The sequence below is a fragment of the Solanum stenotomum genome, chromosome 11 (genome assembly GCF_019186545.1).
Source record: "Solanum stenotomum isolate F172 chromosome 11, ASM1918654v1, whole genome shotgun sequence".
Lineage (NCBI taxonomy): Eukaryota > Viridiplantae > Streptophyta > Magnoliopsida > Solanales > Solanaceae > Solanum > Solanum stenotomum.
Window position 1 is genome coordinate 48,472,632 of NC_064292.1, and position 24,208 is coordinate 48,496,839.

At 33.4% G+C, this 24,208-nt stretch overlaps 2 protein-coding genes across 2 annotated transcripts; one reads left to right on the top strand and one right to left on the bottom strand.

Moving 5' to 3' along the window:
• Positions 1 to 282: 282 nt before the first annotated feature.
• LOC125844996 (transcriptional corepressor SEUSS-like) lies at positions 283 to 5,510 on the bottom strand. Its single transcript, XM_049524366.1, has 9 exons — positions 4,581 to 5,510; positions 4,357 to 4,476; positions 3,915 to 3,963; positions 3,065 to 3,279; positions 2,886 to 2,954; positions 2,315 to 2,409; positions 1,956 to 2,049; positions 1,681 to 1,750; positions 283 to 1,243 (listed from the first exon to the last, which is right to left on the bottom strand). The coding sequence occupies exons 1-9, from the start codon at positions 5,508 to 5,510 to the stop codon at positions 468 to 470; spliced, it is 2,418 nt and encodes an 805-aa protein (XP_049380323.1). The 3' UTR covers positions 283 to 467.
• Positions 5,511 to 16,277: 10,767 nt separating this feature from the next.
• LOC125844997 (mitogen-activated protein kinase kinase kinase 3) lies at positions 16,278 to 23,274 on the top strand. Its single transcript, XM_049524367.1, has 11 exons — positions 16,278 to 16,871; positions 17,889 to 18,203; positions 18,392 to 18,479; positions 18,640 to 18,702; positions 18,882 to 19,042; positions 19,127 to 19,202; positions 19,614 to 19,673; positions 19,767 to 19,874; positions 19,980 to 20,216; positions 22,542 to 22,663; positions 22,764 to 23,274. The coding sequence occupies exons 1-11, from the start codon at positions 16,522 to 16,524 to the stop codon at positions 23,026 to 23,028; spliced, it is 1,845 nt and encodes a 614-aa protein (XP_049380324.1). The 5' UTR covers positions 16,278 to 16,521; the 3' UTR covers positions 23,029 to 23,274.
• Positions 23,275 to 24,208: the final 934 nt, after the last annotated feature.

The window sequence follows — 24,208 nt, forward strand, 5'->3', positions numbered from 1 at the left end:
TTGGTGTGTCTCATTCAGATCCCTCAAAACTATCAACAGTGTTGATTACCCCTTGAACTTGTTATTTGATAGTCTTTACCCTCCTAGATGTTGAAGTTAGCATTCGTATTCCTCATGCTCCAACTTGAGTTAAATATGATAATTATGTAATTATAGTAATTTATACATTGTGATAATCATAGACCTAATAATATCCACATTTTGGACTTGAAATACTAAGTACTATAATAATAGAGAACTGGAAAACCAAAAGACCTAAGCTTTGAAGAAAGTTGATGCACTCAGTGCAAAAGGGAAAACTATTAAGTTATTAGTTGATAGCTATTACAACAATGAAAGAAGAAAACATCTTCATTTCATATAAAACCACTATTAAAAGCTATACTAGCAAGAAAGGAGAACTTGCATTACTAAAGTTTCTAAACATGCAACAACTGATATTGATCCCAAAGGAAGCCATGAAGTTTTCACTCGAACTGAATGTCATCGATAGGATCCATTTTGCCGTTCAAGTAAGGCAATTGATCATTGATTTGCTGGTTGTTGCTACGAGTATCATTCACCATTAACGTCCCAGATAAAGGAGGTTCAATGTGAATGCCAGGGAAAAGACTTGCCCCATTCAAATTCTCCAACTGATCCATGTAATAGCCTTTGCCAACCCTCCCGTCTGTTTCAAAACCATATAAGTACTTACCAATGTTCTCATTCTGGTCCAGAACTAACTTAGTATCAATCGTAGCATCAGCTGCAACAACGGCAAAGCTTTGGGAAGTGACAAGATCTTGTTCAACCTTCACCGTTGAGCTAAGATACTCGTTAGGTTCAATGGACGTTGTACTAGAGGGAACAATAACAGATGGTTGAACTATCGGTGGCCTAATGAAAGAAGAAGGATGAGTTGTGGAGATTGACTGATTCAACACAGGCTCGGTAGGAGCACGAAGAACAGATTTCTCCCCTGAGTTTGTCATTTGTTTCATTCTTTTAGGTTCGACGAGGTCTGCTTGGTGAACTACTAGCCTTTTGGACGATGCAGTAGAGGAAGTTGGCGATGTAGCATGAGGGGAACTACAATTCAAACTTCTTGTGCCTTCATCAGTAGATGGATAAGGAGCAAAACTTATTACTGAAGAGTGCTGACTTATTACATCATCAATATGTTGTTGAGGCACTCTCTCTGCAACTGAATTCTGTGTCACACGTACTGCAGCTGATTCACGATGAATCATGGCCATGGCCTCTGAAAAATTAGAAAGAGTTAGCTACAATCATATCTTAACAGTTTGCATTTTGCATCATAACATGGTACAAAAACAAACAGGATGCTGTCCGATGTCAAAGACATGATTTTTTTTTTAGTTTAGGCTCATTTTTGCACTCTTCACGAAAATGTTTAAAAGGTTGGCCTTATCTTTATGCAGAAATTTTCTACTCACTAAACACACAACAACAGTCCATTAAGATCAAGACTCGCTTCGGTAAGCTATACACCATAGTTGCAGACAGATACGGAGACTAATTTTAGGAGTAGAATGAGTATCAAACAAACCATATCAGTGTCACGTGGAATTAATGAAGGATATCAACAACAAAAAGATTGTCATTGTGACTTTTTAAGGGTAGAAATGAATAGATAGGATTTCATTGAAACAATATGTTTGAGTTATTTCAGTATACCTCTAGGTCCGATCCCGTATTTCTTGCTGTAGTCCATTAGATCTTTCATGCTGCTGACTATTTCTGATATCTATAATTCATCAAAAAGAGTAATTTTTCAATTCAAAACTGTCAAGAAGTTCATAGAATATAGGATGTTTAATGTATCTCTAACTCATGCTTTGATAGCAGACATGCACAAACGAGTGCAGTCCCTCAAATTAGATAACACAAGGCATTCTAATGTACACATAATCCACTGAAAGGATGATTAGACTGAAAAAAATGCCAAATACCTGGAGACATCGGACATAGCGTTTGGGATAACCAAGGTCATTGATCAATGACTTGTCCAAAGTTCTTGCTAATTCACGTATTGTTGGGGCAAACCTGCAGCAATTCATGAAGATACAGTTCATGAAATGTCAAAACTATTATAACATGGTTTCACTAAAATGACAAGGACAATAACCTCATATAGCAAAAGATCACAAATATGAAATATTACAGGCAAAATGTTAAATATTCATACAGGACCAGTTTATTACAGGCAAAAATTATTGACCATTAAACATATACATGTTCAAAATGGAATTAACATGTCATGAACTGTACTAGTCGATGTGAACGTAAAACAGTTGGATAAATAACTTACTTGTTGGAGGTTCTTTGAAACTCTTCGGGAGAAATCCTTGAACTACTTTCAGCAAAAACTTGGTATTTTTGGATTGCTTCCTTGAGTTGATTAACCTGGATAAACAATGTTTTACACCTCAATGAGAAGTTTGTGCTTCTTTTCAAACTCACAGAAAGAACTTATTTTCCCTATAAGAGATTTAACAAACCGTTTGGACATGGAGGTTTTTTCCTTTTTTCAAAACATTGTTTGGTTATACATTTGTAATTGGACTGATTTTTGGTTAGTTTTTGAAGATGAGTTTTCAAAACTGGTCTAAACGCGACTGCGACTTCAACTTTTAAGTGAAATGCATGTCCAAACACAACTTCAACTTACAAATGCCATTTTTCAGCTTCAACTTCAAAAACTCTTTTTTTTCTGAGTCTCAACCAAATCTATATCCAAACACCTACTTAAAAAATCCTCCGTCTAATAATCAGTTTTCACTATCAACTTCAAAGTGACAAGACATTAAGATTAAGGTCAGAAAGTAGTCGAAATCACAAGCTGATCAATACGAAGGAAAGCTGGTGTAATGTTTATATACCTGGGGAATAACTGATTTTCGACCAATATAAACCTCGTGAAATGAACAGCAGAATTCCCACACACGAATCTATCACATTAAAAAAGGCGAAAAAAGGATGTTCAGTCATCAAGAATTTTGGGCAAGTTCAAGAACTTTAGAAAAAAGAGGACCTAAGGATTAACTTAACAACATTTAACCTTTAGATCTGCAGAGAACACAATTCTCAGCCGGCCTTCACGGACCACTCGTCCTGCCTCATATACAGTTTGTTCTGTTACTTTTGGGTAGTTCAGAACAATGTGACCGGATGGTGTATAACTTTCTTCTGGTATATCCATATAAAGAAGCTCGTCCAACATACCCGTCTCGTACTTAAGTTTGCATAGCCTAGGTAAAACTTCTGCACTTATCTCTAAAATTCACAAAAAAGTGACAAGTCAGTAATTCAGAAATTAAGCAGTAAATTTTCAAAGTAACAACACTGTCCTTTCTATATAGTTTTTCTATATACTTTGTGACAGTTCTCACTATTAAATAAAAGGGCAGCTCCGGTGCAAGAAGAATCTTGCGTTCACTCAAGGGGGTGTGATGTAGAAAACCTACCTTGACGCAACTCGCAAGCATGAGTGGCTTAATTCCACAGCTCGAACTGATAACCTATAAGACAATTTTACCATTGTTCCGAGGCTCCCCTTCGTTCTCACTATTTAGTACTATGACATAATGTATACCTCCAAATCAAAATAATTCAACAAAACTAGTTTTTGCCGCCTTAAACATAGTATATTCTAAAAGTAAATATAAAGATACCAGAGCAAGAAAACTAAAGGAGTCTATGTTAGCTAACAACTTGTAGGACTCAAAATTATCCAATCATCACCAATTTAATAAGTGACAAAAAGGACCTGTATAGAAGATTGGATGTCGTTTGTAGAGAACTATGTTAGTGTATATATAGGTTCTTTAATCATCGTATACAGCTTGTGTATGGGAGTATTACCACATCAATACAATCATAAACCAAAATATGTGACGTCGAGGACATACCAAAACCAGCAGTAGGCCTCACATTGCAGATCTCACAGCACCATGCATCCTGCAGTTAATTTAAATTAAAATTAAAATCCTAAAGGAAAACCAGCATTGCAGAGAGGCTACTCATGCTAGATGTCTTTCACACCGGGCAGAAAATAAAACGTATCGAAATAATGTCATATGTTGAGATCACAAAACTCAGTGTAAAAACATTTATCCATTTTTTTGGTTTTAGAAAGGCAAGTTGAACAATTGTAGATAACAAGATGATCAATCTTACATAACCAATTTTTTCCAACTAATGAAAAAAACTAAATGTCAAATATGTTAAACTGAAAAAATTTGAATTCCATCACATCAAAAAACATACTTAAGGAAAAACATGTTGGCAAAAGTATTTTCTTCCATCTTGAAGAAGAATTTCTCACGGAGGACGAAATATAAGGCTACATACCTTAGGGAAAATACAACCTATCAGTTGTCTACGTTCATTCGATGAGAGGCACAATCTCTTCTTGGCATTAGGAGCAAAGAATTCTGCAACTAAATTCATCCAAAACTCGATATTGTTGTCCTGTATTATCAAGTACCATAAGATTGTCCATATGAATTGTCAAAAATACATCTTACGTATTAAATAAAAAACTCATAGTGTTTCTTTTACTAGTAATATCTTACTTTTGGTCTTTGTTGCTTACGATACATGTACAGCTTCAAACGTTGAGCGCACATTTCTGGTGTATAGATTGATCTTACATCAGGTACAGCTGCTGGAAGTTTCTCATAAGTCCTCGATAGTTGCATTTGCTTCTGTAACAGCCACAGCAAGTTAAGCTGAGAAGCTCTTGATAGACACGGTCCATTCGTCAACGATGCACTTGGAAGCTGAGATGCTACATTCATTTGAGGAAAAGTCGGTGGAAAAGACTCTTCGATTAGCTTCTGTTTCCCCTTCCTCAATGACTCTTCCAAAATCGTAGGTGGAACTAAACATTCACAGTTAGTTTCGACCGCACCATCTTCCTTGTTCTTTGCAATATGATGCTCAAGTGACTGAAGCACAGTCTGTCCAGGACGATACATGCTCCTCTCCTTGTCCAAAGCCTCCAATATTTTTGCATTCTCCTGAAAGCGGAGTCTGGATGAACTGAGCATACCTTGCTGATATGCTAACTTCATCAGGGAAAAAGTCGGTGCAAATGCATCTTCGAGTAGCTTCTTTTTCTCATTTCTAAAGGTATACTCCGGAATCAAAGGTGCAACGAAAGATTCCTGTTTTATTATTACAGCACTGGCTTCCTTATTCGTTGTGATATGATGATTGGGGGCCGGACGAGACATGGTTGTCTCCTTATCCAAGTTTTCCAATGATTTTGGATTATCTTGAAGTCTGACTCCAGATGAACCAAACAATCCTTGTGGATCACTATGACCAAAGCTAATTATATTGCCAGAATGAAATGGCTTTTCACTCACAGAGCTGTCCTGAATCTGTTTGAATTTCAGCGGTCTGTGCCGCAGCCTTGGCACGTGCTGCGGCTGAGCTACAACGTTCTGATCCTCGGGCAACGGGGCCGAAGGAGAAAGTAAGATGTTATCATTTGCCATTTTGATTCCTTCCAATTACCACTGAGGATGCTAGAAAAGTAGTATTTAGTAAATCATTGGCAAATAATAGTTTTACCATAAATGTTATGGTTAGAGTATTAAGTAACAAGCAATATATGGAAAAAAAATGTTGAGCTTAAACAGAAATCTCATATTGAAACTTGATAAGGAAACTAATCTAATGTATAAGGTGGTGTGAGGCCTTCCAGGAAAAATGTTGTAGGCTTGGCCCAAAGCGGACAGTATCACATCATGTTAAGAGTTTCTTTAGGCAGACTTAGCCCAACACTTTGTAACCCGAATTCAACGTTTATACTCATCGATTTTAGTATTAGCTAAACTTGAGCTCCATAATCATGCACTGATTTTATGAAACTTATATTGGATGTCTATGAACAAAGTCTCACGTGGAAAGTAGGAAAGAAAAAAGATGTTATTTATAAGGTGTTGAATACTCTTAATGGTGAGAGGCGTTTTTTAGAATCATCATAAGAATTTTTCATGTACGTCGATTACTAGTATTAACAACCTTCTTCAATGAACCATCCCTACTTCATCTAACAAAGTTCAAATAACAAAGTCATTTATCTAGCAATGATCTCTCAAGATAGAAAGCATTTAAACTACAACAGAAAGAAGTTTACATTTCTAACATCTTTCACCACATTTCAATGGCATAATACATAGATAGACACATTAACTTGCCCTCAACTGAAAACTAAACACTCTAACTTTGAGAATGCATCTAGACACCTCAACTCATTCCTATTGTGTCTCGTTTGACGCTGATGTGACACAAATTTTGGAGGTGTCTAGAAGATCATTTTGTAAGCTGGAGTGTTCATTTGAAACGGTGAAAACAAGTTGACGTGTTTAGAGTCCAAGTTAAGGTGCTTATACTTGTATTATGCCCTACTTCAATTGTTAAATGTTTTAGGTATTTTTGTGATTTTCAGTCAATGTTTATTGATCTATTCTTTGTATGGTCTTTATATATCACATTCAATACATTTAGAGCTTGTTTGGATTGACTAATTTTAGGTGTTTTTAAGTCAAAATAGGTTTTAAGCAGTTTTGTAGTGTTTGGATAAATTAAAGAAGTATTGTTAAGCACTTATTTTTAAGCCAAAATAACATAACTTATAAGATAAAAGTCCGTCCAAATAGGCTCTTAACCTTCAAAGTAGCCAATATGAGTTATATAAAAGTCCTAGATACTATTAAAGACAAATATGATTTGGGGAACTTTGTAAGCAAATTCAAAGTAAAAGGTGGTGTGAAAAAAATTTACTACCATTAGAATTTATAAGATTATTTACCTTTGTTAAATGAAGTTTAGGCATCAACGCCTTAAAATAAGAAGTCAACTTTGATATAACCGCAGAGTCAAAATACCTATTTGTGAATTTGGATAGAATTTAATGCGAACAAACTTAGAGGGCGTTTGTTTGACCAACTTTTAAGTAGTTTTCAGCCCTTAAGAGTGTGGATATTTTTAAAACGACTTAAAAAAGTTAAGAGTTAGAAGTAAGTACCCCCCCCCCCTACTTTTCATTTTTAACCTACAGGTTACTGAAGTTTGACTTTTTAAAAACTATTTTTAAGCTAAGCCAAACAAACCCTTAATCCAAATTGGTAATCCTAAGTTCAAAGTCTACTTCTAAGGATGAATGTTGATATAGGCCTGTGTAAACATCTGGTGCGGATAAGATTTTACCACATTTCCAAACATGAATTCAACAAAATCATAATTAACTCCAAATGCAATACGGTATCAGAGCTGAACCCTCCCTCGATATGGTGGTGGGACAAACCTTAGCAAGGATGTTGAATCCCTAAAGGTAGTATAGGTTACCAAACAAATGATCAAACTTGGATTGAATCGAACTAAATTGTAGGCGTGTAAATTTCAGATATCGATTTTTATTCCCATAAATGATAGGGTGAGTCATTTTCACCGCAGGGGAAGAAACAAAAACCAAAGGACAAAAGAAAGAGAAAAGGGGGACTAACTCCTCATCTATTTTTTCTTTGACTTACGTTATCCAAAACCTACTAGTCAGACTAATTCAGACTCGCACCTTGTAGGGCGGCCCATTAAGGAGGTAAATCCTTCATAGTTGAAGGTTCTCCATTCTCAATGTGCAAGAACCCGAGACCACTAGTTATGAATTGATAGGTCCCAACTATCTCACCACACTCCTCGATGATAAAACGTCGGTTAGTCAATAACGACAACAAAGATTAACTCTTATTTTCTATTTTCAACGCCAAAAGTTAAAGCAAAAGCTAAGTTTTAAAAAAGGAAAATACAAAGGGTCTAGATTTGATCGAACCGACTAAAAAGTGTGAAAAGAAAAAATAATGTATTTAAACACAGAATTCACCGCCTTCAAATGCTGCAAATTTCAAGTAATGAACATCAAAATCATGTACCAAAAACTCAATCTCTTCGGATTGATTTCTTGGACGGTCACTTGACTAATAGTTATTATCTCATGAAATCATCTTTCTTCTTGATTCCAAATTTCTTCAATAAAGAAAGTGAGAGAAATCGACTTCAATCTCTTATTTTCAAACAAAGCTATTAGACAGAAAGGAACTTCTAAACTAGATTAATTTCAAACAAAATAAAATTGAGAGGAAAACAAAAATGTATATGAACATAGATATATATACTTCACCAATTTCAAGTAACACCAAGATCATGTACCTCAGATTGATTTCTAAGCTGATCACTCTACAAATAGTTATTGTCTCAGAAAGTCGTCTTTCTTCTTGATTCCAATTTTCTTCAAAAAAAAAAGTGATTTTATGAGTAATCAACTTCAATCTCTTCTTTTCAAACAAAGGCAAAAAGGAAGACTTATAAACAAGATTGATTTCAGCAAATTTTGAGAGGAAACAAAAATGTATATGAACATATACATATATATATACACTTCACCAATTTCAAGTAACACCAAAATCATATACCTCAGATTGATTTGTCTTTCTTTCTGATTCCAATTTTCTTCAATGAACGAAAGTGACTTTCCGAGTAATCAACTCCATCTCTTCTTTTCAACCAAAGCTATTAAACAAAACGAAACACCTATAAACAAGATTAATTTCACCAAATTTTGAGAGGAAAAAATGTATATAAACATAGATTTATATATACTTCACCAATTTCAAGTAACACCAAAATCATGTACCTCAGATCGATTTGTCTTTCTTTCTGATTCCAATTTTCTTCAACGAAAGAAAGTGACTTTCTGAGTAATCAACTACATTCTCTTCCTTTCAAACAAAGCTATTATACAAAAGTGGAACACTTATAAACAAGATTAATTTCAGCAAATTTTGAGAGGAAACAAAAATTTATATAAACATATATATATATATATATATACCACCATTTTCAAGTAACACCAAAATGATGTACCTCGGATTGATTCATCATTCTTGTTGATTCCAATTTTCTTCAACGAAAGAAAGTGACTTTCTGACCAAAAACTCCAGTCTCTTCTTTTCAAACGAAGCTATTAAACAAAAAGGAACTTATAAACAAGATTAACATAAAAATGTATATAAAAATAGATACATATACTTCACCAATTTCAAGTAACAATAAAAATCATGCATATATAAGATTATTATGTTTTTCAAACATGAATTCGTAACAAAATAAAGAGAAAGAAAACTTTACCAGAAAATAAAATTGAACTCTCTAATAAAAATAACAATGACTTTGCATGTAACAACTCTTTGGTTACTAGGATTTATACAATTGAAGTAGAGAAAAATTAGACTATATATAGAGTTTTTTTTTTGTATTTTTTACTAGTAATATTTTTTTTGTTTGCAACGTGGACATCCATATATTAGAGCGTTACGTTTCACACTTGCAATTTTGACTTTTTTGGAGAGTAAAGCCAAAAGCAAAGTGTTTGCTTTATTGATTCAGTTGTGGCATTTATAATCCTTGGTGGATTTATTCACAAATTTATATTTAGTCTTAATCTACTTTGAAAATGTTTCATAATTATATTTTATGATTAGCACAATATATATATATATATATATATATATATATATTTGTCGTTAATAAATTGTCTTGTATTTAATCTCCAACGTGAAATATATAGTTAAGTATAAGAGAGTTTATTTAATTTATACTTGAATGGAGTACTCTGTACAACTATAAATGGAGGAGTACATAACTTTCTGAAAGGAGGATAGTCAAATAGAATTGGAGAAGCATAGCATCCACAAGCGGAGAGATCCAACATCAACTACATATATAGTTCTTTTGAAGGATTGGTCAACCGAGTTCTTCCCATAGAATAATGTGAATCAACAAAGTGTTGCATGACGTTTCTAGAGATCACACACATTTCAGGGAGGTCCAAATTATCCTACATTTGAAAAATGTGCTACTGAAGGCACTCGAATCACGAAAAATCTTAGGAGAAAAAAATCAATAAAACAAAAAAAATCATGCTCATAAGTATTTATCAATAAAATTACTGTTTATTTTATTTTTGTGATTACAATTTTTATATAGAGAGAGAGAATATTGCAAACAATAGACAAATTTAACACAATATCAAAGTCCAATACAAGATTATAATTTATATGAACCTTTCCTCCGTATATGTATTTGATATCTCTAACTAATGTATATATTATGTATATAGTCACATATTTTGAGAAATTATTGTGCGTTTCATAACACTTATTATTTTTGTGATTTGAAATATAGGAAAGGGCCAATATTTTACATTAGTCCCTCTTAAACACATGAGTCCAATCCTATTAGTTTGCGGCGCAAACATATTCAAACCCCAAATTTATAAATCTTATTAAATCCCCAATTTCTAACAAAGGGCAAAAGTGTTCCTCAACACTCCAAAATTCAGTTATCGTGTTTGCTATTTGAATCGATTCGAAATAAAACAATCATTTTTTTAATGGTGAAAAAAAGGTTCCTCCCCTTTTTTGTTTGAGATATTTCACTTACCTCATTATTTTAGTTTCCTTTGGGGTAATAAAAATGATTTATCATATTAAAGGTAGCTTAGAAACCATGGGCACAATTAGAAGAAGCTAGTTCTAGGCTTCGATGGCCATAAAAATTTGATCATATGAGTAGCATACTAAGAATCTCAAAAAATTGACATGTGAATCGTGGTAACGGGCTACATGAAATTTAGTTTGAGGGGAGATATGTGAATCACCATGATGGGCTCGTGGAACTTAATTATATGGGGAGATGGTTAGGTATACAAAATAAAAAAAGTCTCAATTGATAGTTGAAATTTGAAAAGATTAAGAATACATATAAGGTATATATGAATACTCTTAATGATGTGAGGTATAAGAAAAAAAAAACTTAAAAGTTTTATCCTAAGTGGATAATATCACACTTTTTTAAGGAACCGTTTTGCCATGTGATGAAATGAAATCATGATTTGAAATTAGGAGAAATTAGACAAAGTGGTCATTAGACCATTTGCTTTACGTGAAAATTAGCCCAATTTAAAAATTATTGAGATTGGCCGAATCTGCTTTTTCTTCTTCCTTCCACTTTCACCATTAATGGCTTTTTCTTCCTTCCTTCCTCTTCCTCTTCCTCCTCTTCCTCCTCCTCCTTCTTCCTTTTCTCTTTGTTGCTTTCAGACTTCCTTCCTTCTTCTTCCACGATCAATCAACCATTAAAGTTTCAACGCTTGCTTGATTTAAGAATATGACATATCGCAAATGTGAATCATTTCGTGAATTATAAATCAAAAGACTCAAAATATTCTAAAATTTGGGACTATTTAGAGGTGATTTTGAGTTGATCGAGGTTGAATAGTCAGTATGTACTTCACGTATAATCAGTGTATACTTCATGTTTAGTTAAGTTATATTCAGCTTTTTGAGTGTATCATAATAGTCAGTGTATAAGTAAGTTATATTAAATAGTCAATGTATACTAATTACTACAACTTTTGGCAAGCTATATTGTATAGTTAGTGTATACTTGCTATGACTTTTGGCTATTTTTAATGCAAAAAGAAACACGTTATATTTATTGTAAAATAATTACTTTATTGTATATATTTGAAACTATCCATTGAAATTACGTTATAAATAATATGAGATAAACTTGAGGTTTTGTTTGGACATGCAATTTGGATTTTTTAGTTGTATTTTTTTGCTAATCAACATAAAATTCTCATAACTAATGAAAACTATCAAAATTGACTCAATTCTTTCTACAATATTACTAAATAAGCAAAAATTAATAACAAAAGTGTAATACACTATCACAAAGCTATTCTAAAAATAATACAACATTTATTATATAACTAAACTTTAGTTCAATAAAAAAATAAAATTGAACATGAGTTGTAGTGTACTACTCTTTAATATAATTCTCTTACATAGTACGATCAATCTCCTCGCGTTGAGTGCATCTTTCGATCAGATGATCGATAAAATAAACCAACATTGTTACTTAGAACCGTTTGTTGGTCAACATCATTAGTAACTATATCATCACGTTCATAAATAAATTTGGTTGGTAAGTAATAAATAAAGTAGGTGTTGGTTTGAAGTAATAATAAATTTAATTGGTGAGAATAATGGTTATATTCTATATAAATAATTTAAAGATTAGTAAGAATAATACTATCAACTATAAATTTTGCTTGCATATGAAACAAATGGTTTGTATATATAAAATAGTTGGTTGTTTGTTTTTTATAAATATAAATTTGTGAGTCAATTTTTATATTTAAAAAATTTAGAAATATAATATGAATTTTTCAAATCAAGTTTTTTGGAGAATTTGAAATGTCATCTCATGATTTGAAATCATGAGAAGAAATTGCATGTCCAAAACACTGATTTCATCTCATAATTTCAATGGTCATAAATATCTGATCATATGATTATCATACAAAGAATTTCAAAAATTAACATGTGAATTGTGATAATGAGCTACGTAAAATTTAGTTTTACACTTTTCCAATTTTGGCACTAAAAATTGACAATACTTTATCAATATTATTATAAAGAATTAAAAAAAGTTGACGATTGATTTTTTGGATCAAATTCAGGGCCGTCTTAAAGGCAAGGCAAATAAATCTTTGGCTTTAGGTCCCATAAATATGGAGGCCTACAAATTTTTATTAGTGTAATTTTATGGCTCAATTCTTTTTTGTTGAAAAAAGAACGTTAAAATATGTAGGGTAAACAAATTCTTATTTTCTTTCTTTATAATTGATGGTAATAAGAAAAATAACTTTTAAAAAGGGAAATTGGTATATTGAGTCTCATATATTGAAAAAATAAATAAAAAGTCTCATATATTTATTTATTTTAACAGTAATTATCAATTAATTTGATCAACTCTATTATCCTAACTTTTATTTTTATCTTAAAAAATGTTATTTGATTATTTTAATTTGATCTTAAAAAGTAGTATATGATAACTTCTAATCCCCACAAGTTCACTTTTCAATTTTCTTATATTTGATTAATTAAAAATTTGGAAAAATATTTTATGAAAAAAAACAAAAAATAATAATAAGAAAATGACTATCCACATTAATTATGTACTTTCATCTTTCAATACACTCTTCTTCACTTCCATCTCCGTAGTCCNCCCCCCCCCCCCCCCCCGCCTCCCCTTCGCCCACAAACACACACTCCTACTCCTACCTATACGAGTGATAGAGTATGATTTTCACTAAAAAAGTTTAAAATATGAAATAGTAAACACATAAAGAAGTAAAAAGACGATTCACTATCTATATATATATATACACACAACGATTTAGATAACTTATTTTCTTTCATGTATAAATAATATAATTTTCCTTAGAGAATTCGCTCTACCTAGCTCCGCCCAAGACATTTATTTAAATTATACACTAATATTGTTTTACTTATATATCGAACACAATAAAATATATAACCAAAAACTTAGTTATTTTCTCGAAAACATTTTCCTTAATAAATAATATTTAAGATAATATGCTTTTATTCTAATTATATTTTCCTCTTAAAATCAAACGCGCTCACATTTAAGACGTGAGTGATGAGTCAATTATACTTCCAAAAAGCCGTCTTTATTGTAAACACAAAAATAAATTAAAAAATAAAATATAATAAAACAAAATTAAATATTTAAAAATAAAATAAAATAAAATAAAAAATATAAAAAGCCACGTCATCCACTCGTTTTAATCCAACCACTGACTGCCGTCTCCAAAATTCCTGAGCTGTCACTCACTGTTTGCTTTTTCTATTTGTTTTGGGACCATATTTCCCTACTTTCTCTTTTCTTTCCATTTTGCTCCCTCATTTACCTTCTTTCTTTTCACTTTACATCCATACAGTTCGTTACGTATTCATATTATAATCTGATTAAGTTTAGAGTAAATCACTTTCTAATACATAAGACTTTGTATTTTGAACTCAGATTTCACATTGCGTATAATGGATTTCTCCATTTTTAGAGTTTGAATCCAGAAATAAAGGTAAAGGATGAGTTATAAGTGTCGTTATTCATCAAGTCACACATCTCGGTGGTCTCTGATTTTTTCGTGTTGACAAGATGTGATCATTTAAGAGGCGAAAAATGTAGTTCATCCGTGAAGACGAAGAAGAGTTCATCACTCTTTGATTGATCCTGTAAGAAAACAAATACAGACAGTTGTAAATGAAGAGCGATTAGATGTTTGTTGTGGCAATGCAGAAAGAAACAACTGCCTTTAAAGTCGTCGTTATACTTTTGTTTACGTATCTGAATCATATTTTTAGTGAGTTTTGTTCTTTTATCGTTTACGTTGTTCGACACTTTACGTCAGATACGTGAGAGTCTAATCCAGTGTTCGTTTTTGTCGGTGAATAAATTTATCAATTTCAGTTGAATTAAGAGATTACTTCCATCACTTTTAATATCAATTAGGAATAAAATACTTTGGTAATCAAGTTAGTTCTAGTAATCTAATAAATAACTACCAGATTTCAAATAAGTAAAGAGTTTATAACAAGTACCTTCCTCAGTTAACAAATAAATCAATATTAACGTCATCAAAACAAAATTGTTCATTAGATCAAATTCTTTGAACTATCATATATTAAGTATGTATTATCTTTCGCTGTAATTTGAGAACGGATAGCTGATATATTCATTGTATCAATGCAAAAATTACATAATTCTTACTTTCTTTCATTATTATATCACACTAAGTAGTATTTGTTTAAGCAAAATTCTATCTTCACCACTTAAAGTGTGTTTCTCTTCTGAACTTTATCTTTTACGTTGTTCGATACTTTACGTCAAATTACGTGATAGTCATATTCAGTGTTCGTTTTTGTCTGTGAATAAATTTGTTGATTTTAACAGGATTAAAACATTATTTTCATCACTTTTAATGCCAAATTAGGAATAGAGTACTTTGGTAATCAAGTTAGTTCTAGTAAATAAGTAAGAGATATTTATAACAAGTACCTTCCTCATTTAACAAATAAGTCAATATTAACATTATCAAAACAAAATTGTTCATTAGATCAAATTTTATGCACTATCATATATTAAGTATGTATTATCTTCCATATCATTCTAATGTTAGAACCTATATCATAATTTGAGAACGAATAGTTGATATATTCATTGTATTAATGCAAAACTTACAGAATTCTTACTTTCTTTCATTATTATATCACACTAAGTAGTATTTGTTTAAGCAAAATTATAGCTTCATCACTTGAAGTGTGATCCTCTTCTGAACTTTTATTTTTTACATTGTTCGATACTTTACGTTAGATTACATGATAGTCATATCCAATGTACGTTTTTGTGGGTGAATACATTTATCAATTTAAACAGGATTAAGAGATTATTTCCATCACTTTTAATACTAAATTAGGAATAGAGTAATTTGGTAATCAAGTTAATTCTAGTAATCTATAAATAAATATCAAAATTTCAAAGAAGTAAGAAATATTAATAACAAGTACCTTCCTCATTTAACAAATAAGTCAATATTAACGTTATCAAAACAAAACTGTTTATTAGATCAAATTGAATTCTTTGCACTATCATATGTTAAGTAGGTATTATCTTTCATATCATTCTAATGTTGAAACCTATACCATAATTTGAGAACGGGTAGTTGATATATTCATTGTAGCAATGTAAAATTTACAGAATTTTCACTTTCTTTCATTATTATATCACACTAAAGTATTTGTTCAAGCAAAATTATATCTTCATCACTTGAAATGTGATCCTCTTATGAACTTTTATCTTTTTTGTTAGATACTTTATATCAGATTACGTAATAGTCATATTCAATGTTCGTTTTTATCGGTGAATAACAAGATTAAGTGATTATTTCCATAATTTTAAATATCAAATTGGGAATATACTTTGGTAATCAAGTTAATACCAGTAATCTAGTAAATATCTATCAAATTTTCAAATAAGTAAGGACTATTTATAACGAGTATCTTCCTCATTTAACATTAGCAGAACAAAATCGTTCATTAGATCAAATTCTCTGCACCATCCTATATCATCTTTCATATCATTCGAATGCCAAAACTTATACTATAATTCAAGAAAGAATAACTGATATATCCATAATACAAAATTCTTCGTAAAAGGTAATCTTCTTATGTATAAACATGAGATACTTTGTTCATCGAAGCATAGCAAAAAACAAATTTGTAGAGAAAGGAACAAAAGAGATATAGTAGATACATTAGGGGGTGCAAAGCGCAAAACACGTACAACCAACTTGGCAGGCCCCTGCTCCCTTCTATCTATCTACCTTCCTATTTCCTTCTCAAAGTTTTCTTCGTCAGCTACATCGATACATCTCCCCTTTCACCTAAAAGAAAAAAATAATCTTGAAAAACCCAAATTAATTCTCTTTTTTGTGACTGCAGCATACCAAGAATCTACAGATTTCACTCATTATTGACTTAGTTGGGTTGATCACTGAATTAGCTCAGAGAAAAAAAAATGCCTGCTTGGTGGGGGAAAAAATCCACCAAGAACAAAGACCCACAAGTTAAAGAGAAAGAAAGGGAAAAGTATGTGAAACCCAGAAGTTTTGATGAGTTACTTAGTAGAAATTCACCAAGAACCAGTAAAGATTTTAGTGGTTCTGGTTCTGGGTTTTCTGGGTTTGATTCAGGTTCTTCTTTGGAGAAAGCTCATCCTTTACCTATGCCTTCTGTTTCTTCACTGGGAAATGATCATGGGGTTGTTTTGGGATGTGGGTCGGTTTCAGTTTCGAGTACTAGCTCATCTGGGTCATCTGATGGTGGTGGTGCTGTGAATACTGATCAAGCTCAGTTGGATACTTTCAGGTTGGTGTTGTTTGATTTCTGATTATAAAGTTTCTTTGTTTGTAGGATTTGATGTTTGATTTTGTTCATTTTTTTGGGATTTGTGAGGTTTTGTTATGGTTATTGGTGTTGGTTGACTTTGAATTGACTTGTTTTGGGTTGTTGTAAAAATTAGATCTTTTGTTGATTGGATTGGATTGTGATCCATAAGTTGAATGTATGTTGATTAGCTAGAAAGGCTATATGGTTCAGTTGTTGCACCTGGATAAAAGGAACTTTTTTGGGTTAAAAAAAGTTTTTACAGGTGGAAGGCGGCAGGTATCTCGTGGAATTTGTGAGCCCCGGACACCACACTTGTTGTGGGTTGTTATTCAAAATTATATTTTTTGTTGATTGGATTGGATTGTGATCCACAAATTGAATGTGTATTGATAAGCTAGAGAGGCTTTATTGGTGCAGCTATTGCACCTGGATTAAAGGGTTTTTTTTTTGTGTTAAAAAGTTGTTACATGGCACTTGTTGCCGGTGGAAGGTGGCTGGTATCCCGTGGAATTAGGGTTTGTGCGCACAAGCTGGTCGGTACATCATGGTTATAAAAAAAGAAGAAGAAGTTCCAACTTTTGTTTTATTCCTTCAATTAGTTTATAGTTTTGTTTCTCCAAGTAGCTCTTGGTGGATTATACATATTGAATCGAACATCTGATTAATGAGTCTGTGAATCACCTGTTCTGTTTCTTTTTACTTCGCATTTCGGTTTACCCGAAATGCTAAACCTGAAAGATTTATGTTAATTTCTTGATTTTGAACTTGTTTCTATTGTTCTGTGTGCTCTAGTTCAATTACTGATCTTTCAGGAGGCTCAATTAGGAAACTCAGAGAAAATTCTTTATACATGGTAGAATTGCACGGTACATAGTGTTACCTTCCTTTTTTTTTCTTCACGGAATACACAAGATGCATGAGTTACAAGTACTTCTTTTAAATGTAATTCATCCATTGTACTATCCTAACTGTGGGGACACTTCTGCTTGTTGCCAGAGGACTTGGAGATAATAGGTTGAGCCCACTGTCACGAAGCCCAGTTCGTTCCAGAGGGACAACTACCACGTCATCACCTTTACATCCTCGGTTTTCGAGTTTAAATCTGGACTCTCCAACAGGCAAGTTGGATGATGTAAGGAGTGAATGTCATCAGCTGCCCCTTCCACCCGGTTCTCCACCCAGTCCTTCTACTTTGCCAAACCCAAGACCTTGTGTTGTGGCTGAAGGCGCAACCATTAATATGTCAAAATGGAAGAAAGGCAGGCTCCTAGGAAGAGGCACGTTTGGTCATGTGTATCTTGGATTCAACAGGTTTGTGAGCCTTCCAGCTCTTTTTTCAATCAATGACATTTGGGTTCTAACTAGGTTCAGGAGCATCATGTCTTTAGTATAGGACATCATATGCTCATTTTGAATTGGTTTATGGAAGACCGTGCGGCTAATAGTTCACGGTGGACATAGTTACATATTGATTAGGTGGTGGTTTTCAATATGAACAGGGAGAATGGACAAATGTGTGCGATAAAAGAAGTCAAGGTGGTTTCAGATGATCAAACATCCAAAGAGTGTCTTAAGCAACTGAATCAGGTCTCTTTTATTTACTCTTTCAGTACATTTCTGTTCATTATTAATTTATCTCCTTTCAAAGTCTGTGATAAACTTCGTTCTGTAATCTTGGGTCTTTCGTTTGATATCTCCCCTTTTCAATTTTGCATTCGATACCTGACTGATTTCATCTCATGTACAGGAAATCATTTTACTCAGTAACTTGACACATCCAAATATTGTTCGATATCATGGAAGTGAACTGGTATGACTAGATGCTTTAGTTGGATGTGCATAATTATATATATTCATTCTGATATTTACACAACTTAGGCAAATATGTTGATTATATTAATTTGTTCTTCTGTAACCTAGTTGCTTTGTAGAACAGAAATATAATCTTCCCATTTGGTTCACAACTGTTGCCTTTTAATTATTCCTCAGGATGAAGAAACTCTATCAGTTTACTTGGAGTACGTTTCTGGGGGTTCTATACATAAACTGTTGCAGGAGTATGGGCCTTTTAGGGAGCCAGTTATACAAAACTACACAAGACAGATCCTTTCTGGCCTTTCCTTTTTACATGCTAGGAATACAGTTCACAGGTGTGTGTCTTTATGATTCGAGTACTTGTGACTCAGCTATTCTGTTGACACTGCTAGATTCAAATGCCAATTATTTCTTTTCAGGGATATAAAAGGAGCCAATATACTAGTAGATCCTAATGGTGAAATCAAGCTAGCTGATTTTGGCATGGCAAAACATGTAAGTAGCAGCACAATCATTAAAGTTATTTATTTACCACTTTTTAATGAAAGGTGTCATAGAACTAATTCCAAAACTTTGCCTTTGACTTTATTTGCACACAAGAATAGCGAGAATCTGATTGACTGTTGTTGTACGTTATACTTGCTAATAAAGTTGAAAAACTCTAAACTTATCATTTGGTACTTTTGTTTGTGGATTCTATTTTAGTTATTTGGATGAATGAATTTAGCCTTCTTATAGAACCAACAGATGTGGTAGCCAAGCAAAAGATGAAGTTCTCATTTCTGTTTTTGTTTTTGTGTTTTGTTTCTCTTAAAATGCTGTTAAAAGAAAAGGCGTATGAATTCTTTAGAACAGTTTCTTTCAGCAATTGATCCATGCATTAACATTTATATTACCTTGGAGCAGATAACTTCGTCCGCGTCAGTGCTCTCTTTCAAAGGAAGTCCTTATTGGATGGCTCCTGAGGTATGCCTCCCTCCCGTTTCTGCATACCCTCTCGTCACTGTCCGACACTTTTAGCAAAGACTTATCGGTATTCCATATCTCTGATATTATCAGGTGGTGATGAATACAAGCAGCTATGGCCTTGCAGTGGATATTTGGAGTTTGGGATGTACAATTCTTGAAATGGCAACTTCAAAGCCACCTTGGAGCCAGTATGAAGGGGTAAGATGTTGGAATATTTGATAAATGGATTTACCGATCATCTCTACTGAGGCCATCATCAAAGAACTCAAACCTAAGTGTCTTTGATTGCCCTCTATGCAACAGGTTGCCGCCATATTTAAAATTGGAAACAGCAAAGACTTTCCTGAAATTCCAGAACACCTTTCTAATGATGCAAAAAGCTTTATAAGGTCATGCTTGCAGCGGGAGCCGTCCACACGACCTACAGCTTCTCAACTACTAGAGCACCCTTTTGTTAAAAACCAAAGTACAGCAAAAGTTGCTCATGTCGGTGTAACCAAAGAATCATATCCTCGTTCCTTTGATGGAAGCCGGACACCGGTAAAGATTTTGAGATTTTTCATTTGTCTGGTGGAGTCTTTTACTTCTTTTTCCTTTGGCAAAATTTATAATGAATAGTCTTGGAAAAAGTGAAATTACTCTCTGAACAAACTAAAAATCACTGAGTTCGAAATTTGAGTAAACTTCAAGAAAGGAACTTAATAAATAGCAAGAGATGGAGAAGTGCTTAAGTGGAAGTTATCCTTTCTAGAGAGATGTGGCACCTTTCTTCCACTTGTCTGTCACTAGGGACCTACCAATTCTTATTAATAACCGTGAAATCGGATTAAATGTTGATTAGGAATTCATTAAACTATAGCTAATTGCTTTCTGATTTCAAGTCATTTTTGTGGATCAGTATCTGCAATTTGATCTTAATAAAGCTGCATACTTGTGTCCATCCCGAATGCGCAAGTCAAATCAGATCCATCTTGTAAAAGTTCAAAGTGGGCCTTCCAAAGGACCATTAGTTTGTAGCTTTTGTGTTTAGAGAATGTAGCTCTCTGAAATTACGATCTGGTGGTTCATGTAACATGGTCAATGAGGATTCATATAACTGACCCCAACGTGTTCGGGACTGAGATGTAGTTGGTGTTGTCGTAGTTAAATAGTCAACTGACATCAAGGAGGACTTTCTCAGTGAATTTTGTAAATTAAGCTAGATCATGATTAGCAATTAAAAAGTTGTAGAAATTATAACAGAAATGATCTCCTAGTAGAAGATACCAGCTGAGTCTTAATGGGGTATATGGCCTTTTCGCAATCTTACTCTATTCCGTGCCGTATCCATACTAGCCGTTGTAGAATTTTTTCTGTAGTTTCTTATCCTTAGATTTTTGTTACTATCTACTGTCTCTTGTACATCGATTATCACACGATTTTGTTGTAGTTATTGTTCTTTTTTGGGAATGTTTTGCCATGCGTTTGTAGTATTTTGTCATGATTTCTTCACTTCCGATTATTTATTTTTCGATCTATTTTTCCTTGAGCCGAGGGTTTATCGGAAACGACCTCTCTACTACCTTACACTCCACCCTCCCTAGATCCCACTTGTGGGATTACCCTGGGTATGTTGTTGTTGTACCCTATTTCATACCCTGTCACATTAATTCCCAAAATTTTAAACCTTATCCACCCTTGATAAGGAGAACCGTAAGGAATCAAAACCGTATATACATGAAACAATGGTTTTACAAACACAAGTCCTAATATATGACTAACTGATGTTACTTGGTAATCAAAACCGTATTACATGTTCCTTGTAAGTTTCTAACTTAGAGCAATTATAAGAAGAGATGGAATATAACCTTGTGAGCTATGTTTACAACTTTTACCCAATAATTATGTGTAATACTCCCTCTGTCCCTAATTACTTGTCCACATTTCCTTTTTAGTTGTCCCTAATTACTTGTCCATTTTGACAAATCAAGAAAGGACAATTTTTTTACCCATTATACCCTCAATTAATTACTTGAAAAGGTAGAACTTTTTGAAAATTTTAAGTTTTTAATTCTTCCACTTCATAATTAATAGGGGTAAAATGGTAAACTTACTATATCAATTATTGTTTTCTTAATAGGTGTGCCAATTAAAAAATAGACGAGTAATTAGGGACAGAGGGAGTATGTCTTAAATATTAGTATGAGCTAATTGACGGTTTATCCAATCAATCTAGCCTTCTACCCTTGGACCGTGTGCTCTAGTTTGTGTGTTTCACTCTTCAATGTTAAATCAACTACCAGCCTAATCACTATTGGGTTAACATACACCCTACCGGATGCTGGTAGGCCATTTTCTATTCCAGTTCGCAGCTTGTCTAACCACTTGCTGACCCCTAGTATTGCCAACTGAATATCTTCAGACGTTATAGGCTTATAGCCACAGTTCATGAAGGAGTAGTTCTCCTGAGCAACATTTTGTGCAAAGGAACTCGCCTAGGTAATAGAATCACGCCCCCATTATACAGAAATAGCTCTTGAAGATGTTTAATGCAACAGCACATGGTTTTGTTTACTTGACTTAACATGGACAAACACGAAAATGTGCAAATTAGCTGATCAAACCAAATACTCATCTGAACCTTTGCCCAATCAAATCCAACATCAGCAAAAATTATTAAAAACAACTTTTATGAGAATGGGACGGGTAGAAAAACTTGGCAACAATACTTGGGTAGTTCACGCATCCATGTTGTAACACCACGAAGGACGTGGAGGCACTTGGGATAAAGATTTTTGAAACTGATCATTTATGCTTTCCATTTGCCTTTAGGTGGTTTTGGTATATATCCCTCTGAAAGTGTCTTTTCAATTTGCTTTTTTACAGCCAGTGTTGGAGCTGCATCCCGGTGGAAGAAATATTTCTCCTGGAAGGAATATTTCCCCTGCTGAAGGAAACTATGCATCCCATCCGGTGATCACAGTCTCTAGACCATTGATCTGCACAAGGTGATAACCATTTGTACCTTAATGTATCTACTTTTTAGTCTGTTTTCTACTCATGCCGGAGGACAGATGTATCTAACTGTTCTTTTCTTGACATCCACAGGGAAAGTGTAAAAGCCATAACATCTTTACCAGTATCCCCTACGTCTAGCCCATTAAGACAGTATGAACCTGCCCGTAAAAGCTGTTATCTTTCTCCTCCTCACCCATCTTATGGCATCGGGGGCCAGAGTGGATACGAGGCAAATGATTACTCAATGTTTCAAGCAAGGCCCAGCACAAGAACCACACTTGAGCCATGGCTTGAAATCCCTCAGTTTAGAGCTCAGACACCATCTAGATCCCCCAGAACAAGACCCATTCTTTAGTAACATGTGATGTATGAGGTGAAAGTTTTCTTTTCTTGCATTGCACCACGCGTGGTCGGTCCCCTTCTAGGAAAAGAATTGCAGAAACTATGTCTCCTTCTAAGCGATTCGTTTCTGTTTGATGGGTGCATCATCATCAAGAGAAATTTTAGGTGACCAGGGGTTTGGTTGCATGATGGAGGGAATTGCATTTTCTTGAATATAAGATCTGTAAAATGTATTTCATTCTCAATGTAAATGCAAGATGATCACTTGATTAAGTCATTTCATAGCGCTCTTATAGTAGACTTAGCTATGAATATTCACGAAGAAATGAATACTGGGTTTCTCTTGCATTATCAATCACCTAGCAAGCCTTCCATTTGGTAGGTAAAATTGCCAAAGCATATCATTGGAATTGACTTAAAAGGAAGGAAATCGAAGTGTATTGGCACCGTCTTGTGCAAGGCAACCATAGTTGGCCTTCTATCGTCTTCTATTTGGTAAGACTTGGGAAAAAGCTCGACTTTTTTGGATTTAAGGGAACATGAAAGAAAGGAAAATAATGTGTTTCCTTTTCCTTTTTGGTTTCTTATCCTCTATCTGATATTCACATTAAATTTTCGATTAATTTGAACTTGTGACACGTAAGACTCTTCAAGGGGTAAGTATTTTCTATTAGAAATTTTTTATGATTCATATTCGAAACGAACTACGGATTAGTTTTTCTCATTAAAGTATAAGGTTGTTGGCGGTGGGGTTGACCCTTCATTAGCTCCATCTTTAATTGCCATTTTTTTTCTTCAAATTTTGTTCTTGAATTTTGAAAACTATTTCTAGATGGAATTATTAATGATAAGAAAATTAAGGGGGCCACATTGTGGTTCCTGTCTTACTATTTTTTTTTTATATATGTAATAATCCCATTCCCCAATTGGCCTACTAGTTGATTAATATACTTTTTGTATAGTTGTCTCTGTTTGGTTGTATATCATTTTTAAGTGTGTATATATATTTTTTTTATATATTTTTTTTGTATAGTTGTTCCAATCATGGCTAAACTGTACATCAATTCTTTAATTTGTATTTAAAAAAAATTAAAGATCTAGTTGAGATTAAACGTTATATATTGTTCATGGATTAGGTGTTAATTTGTTTGTGTATGTAATTATATTCCTTTACAAATTATGCTTTTCTAATT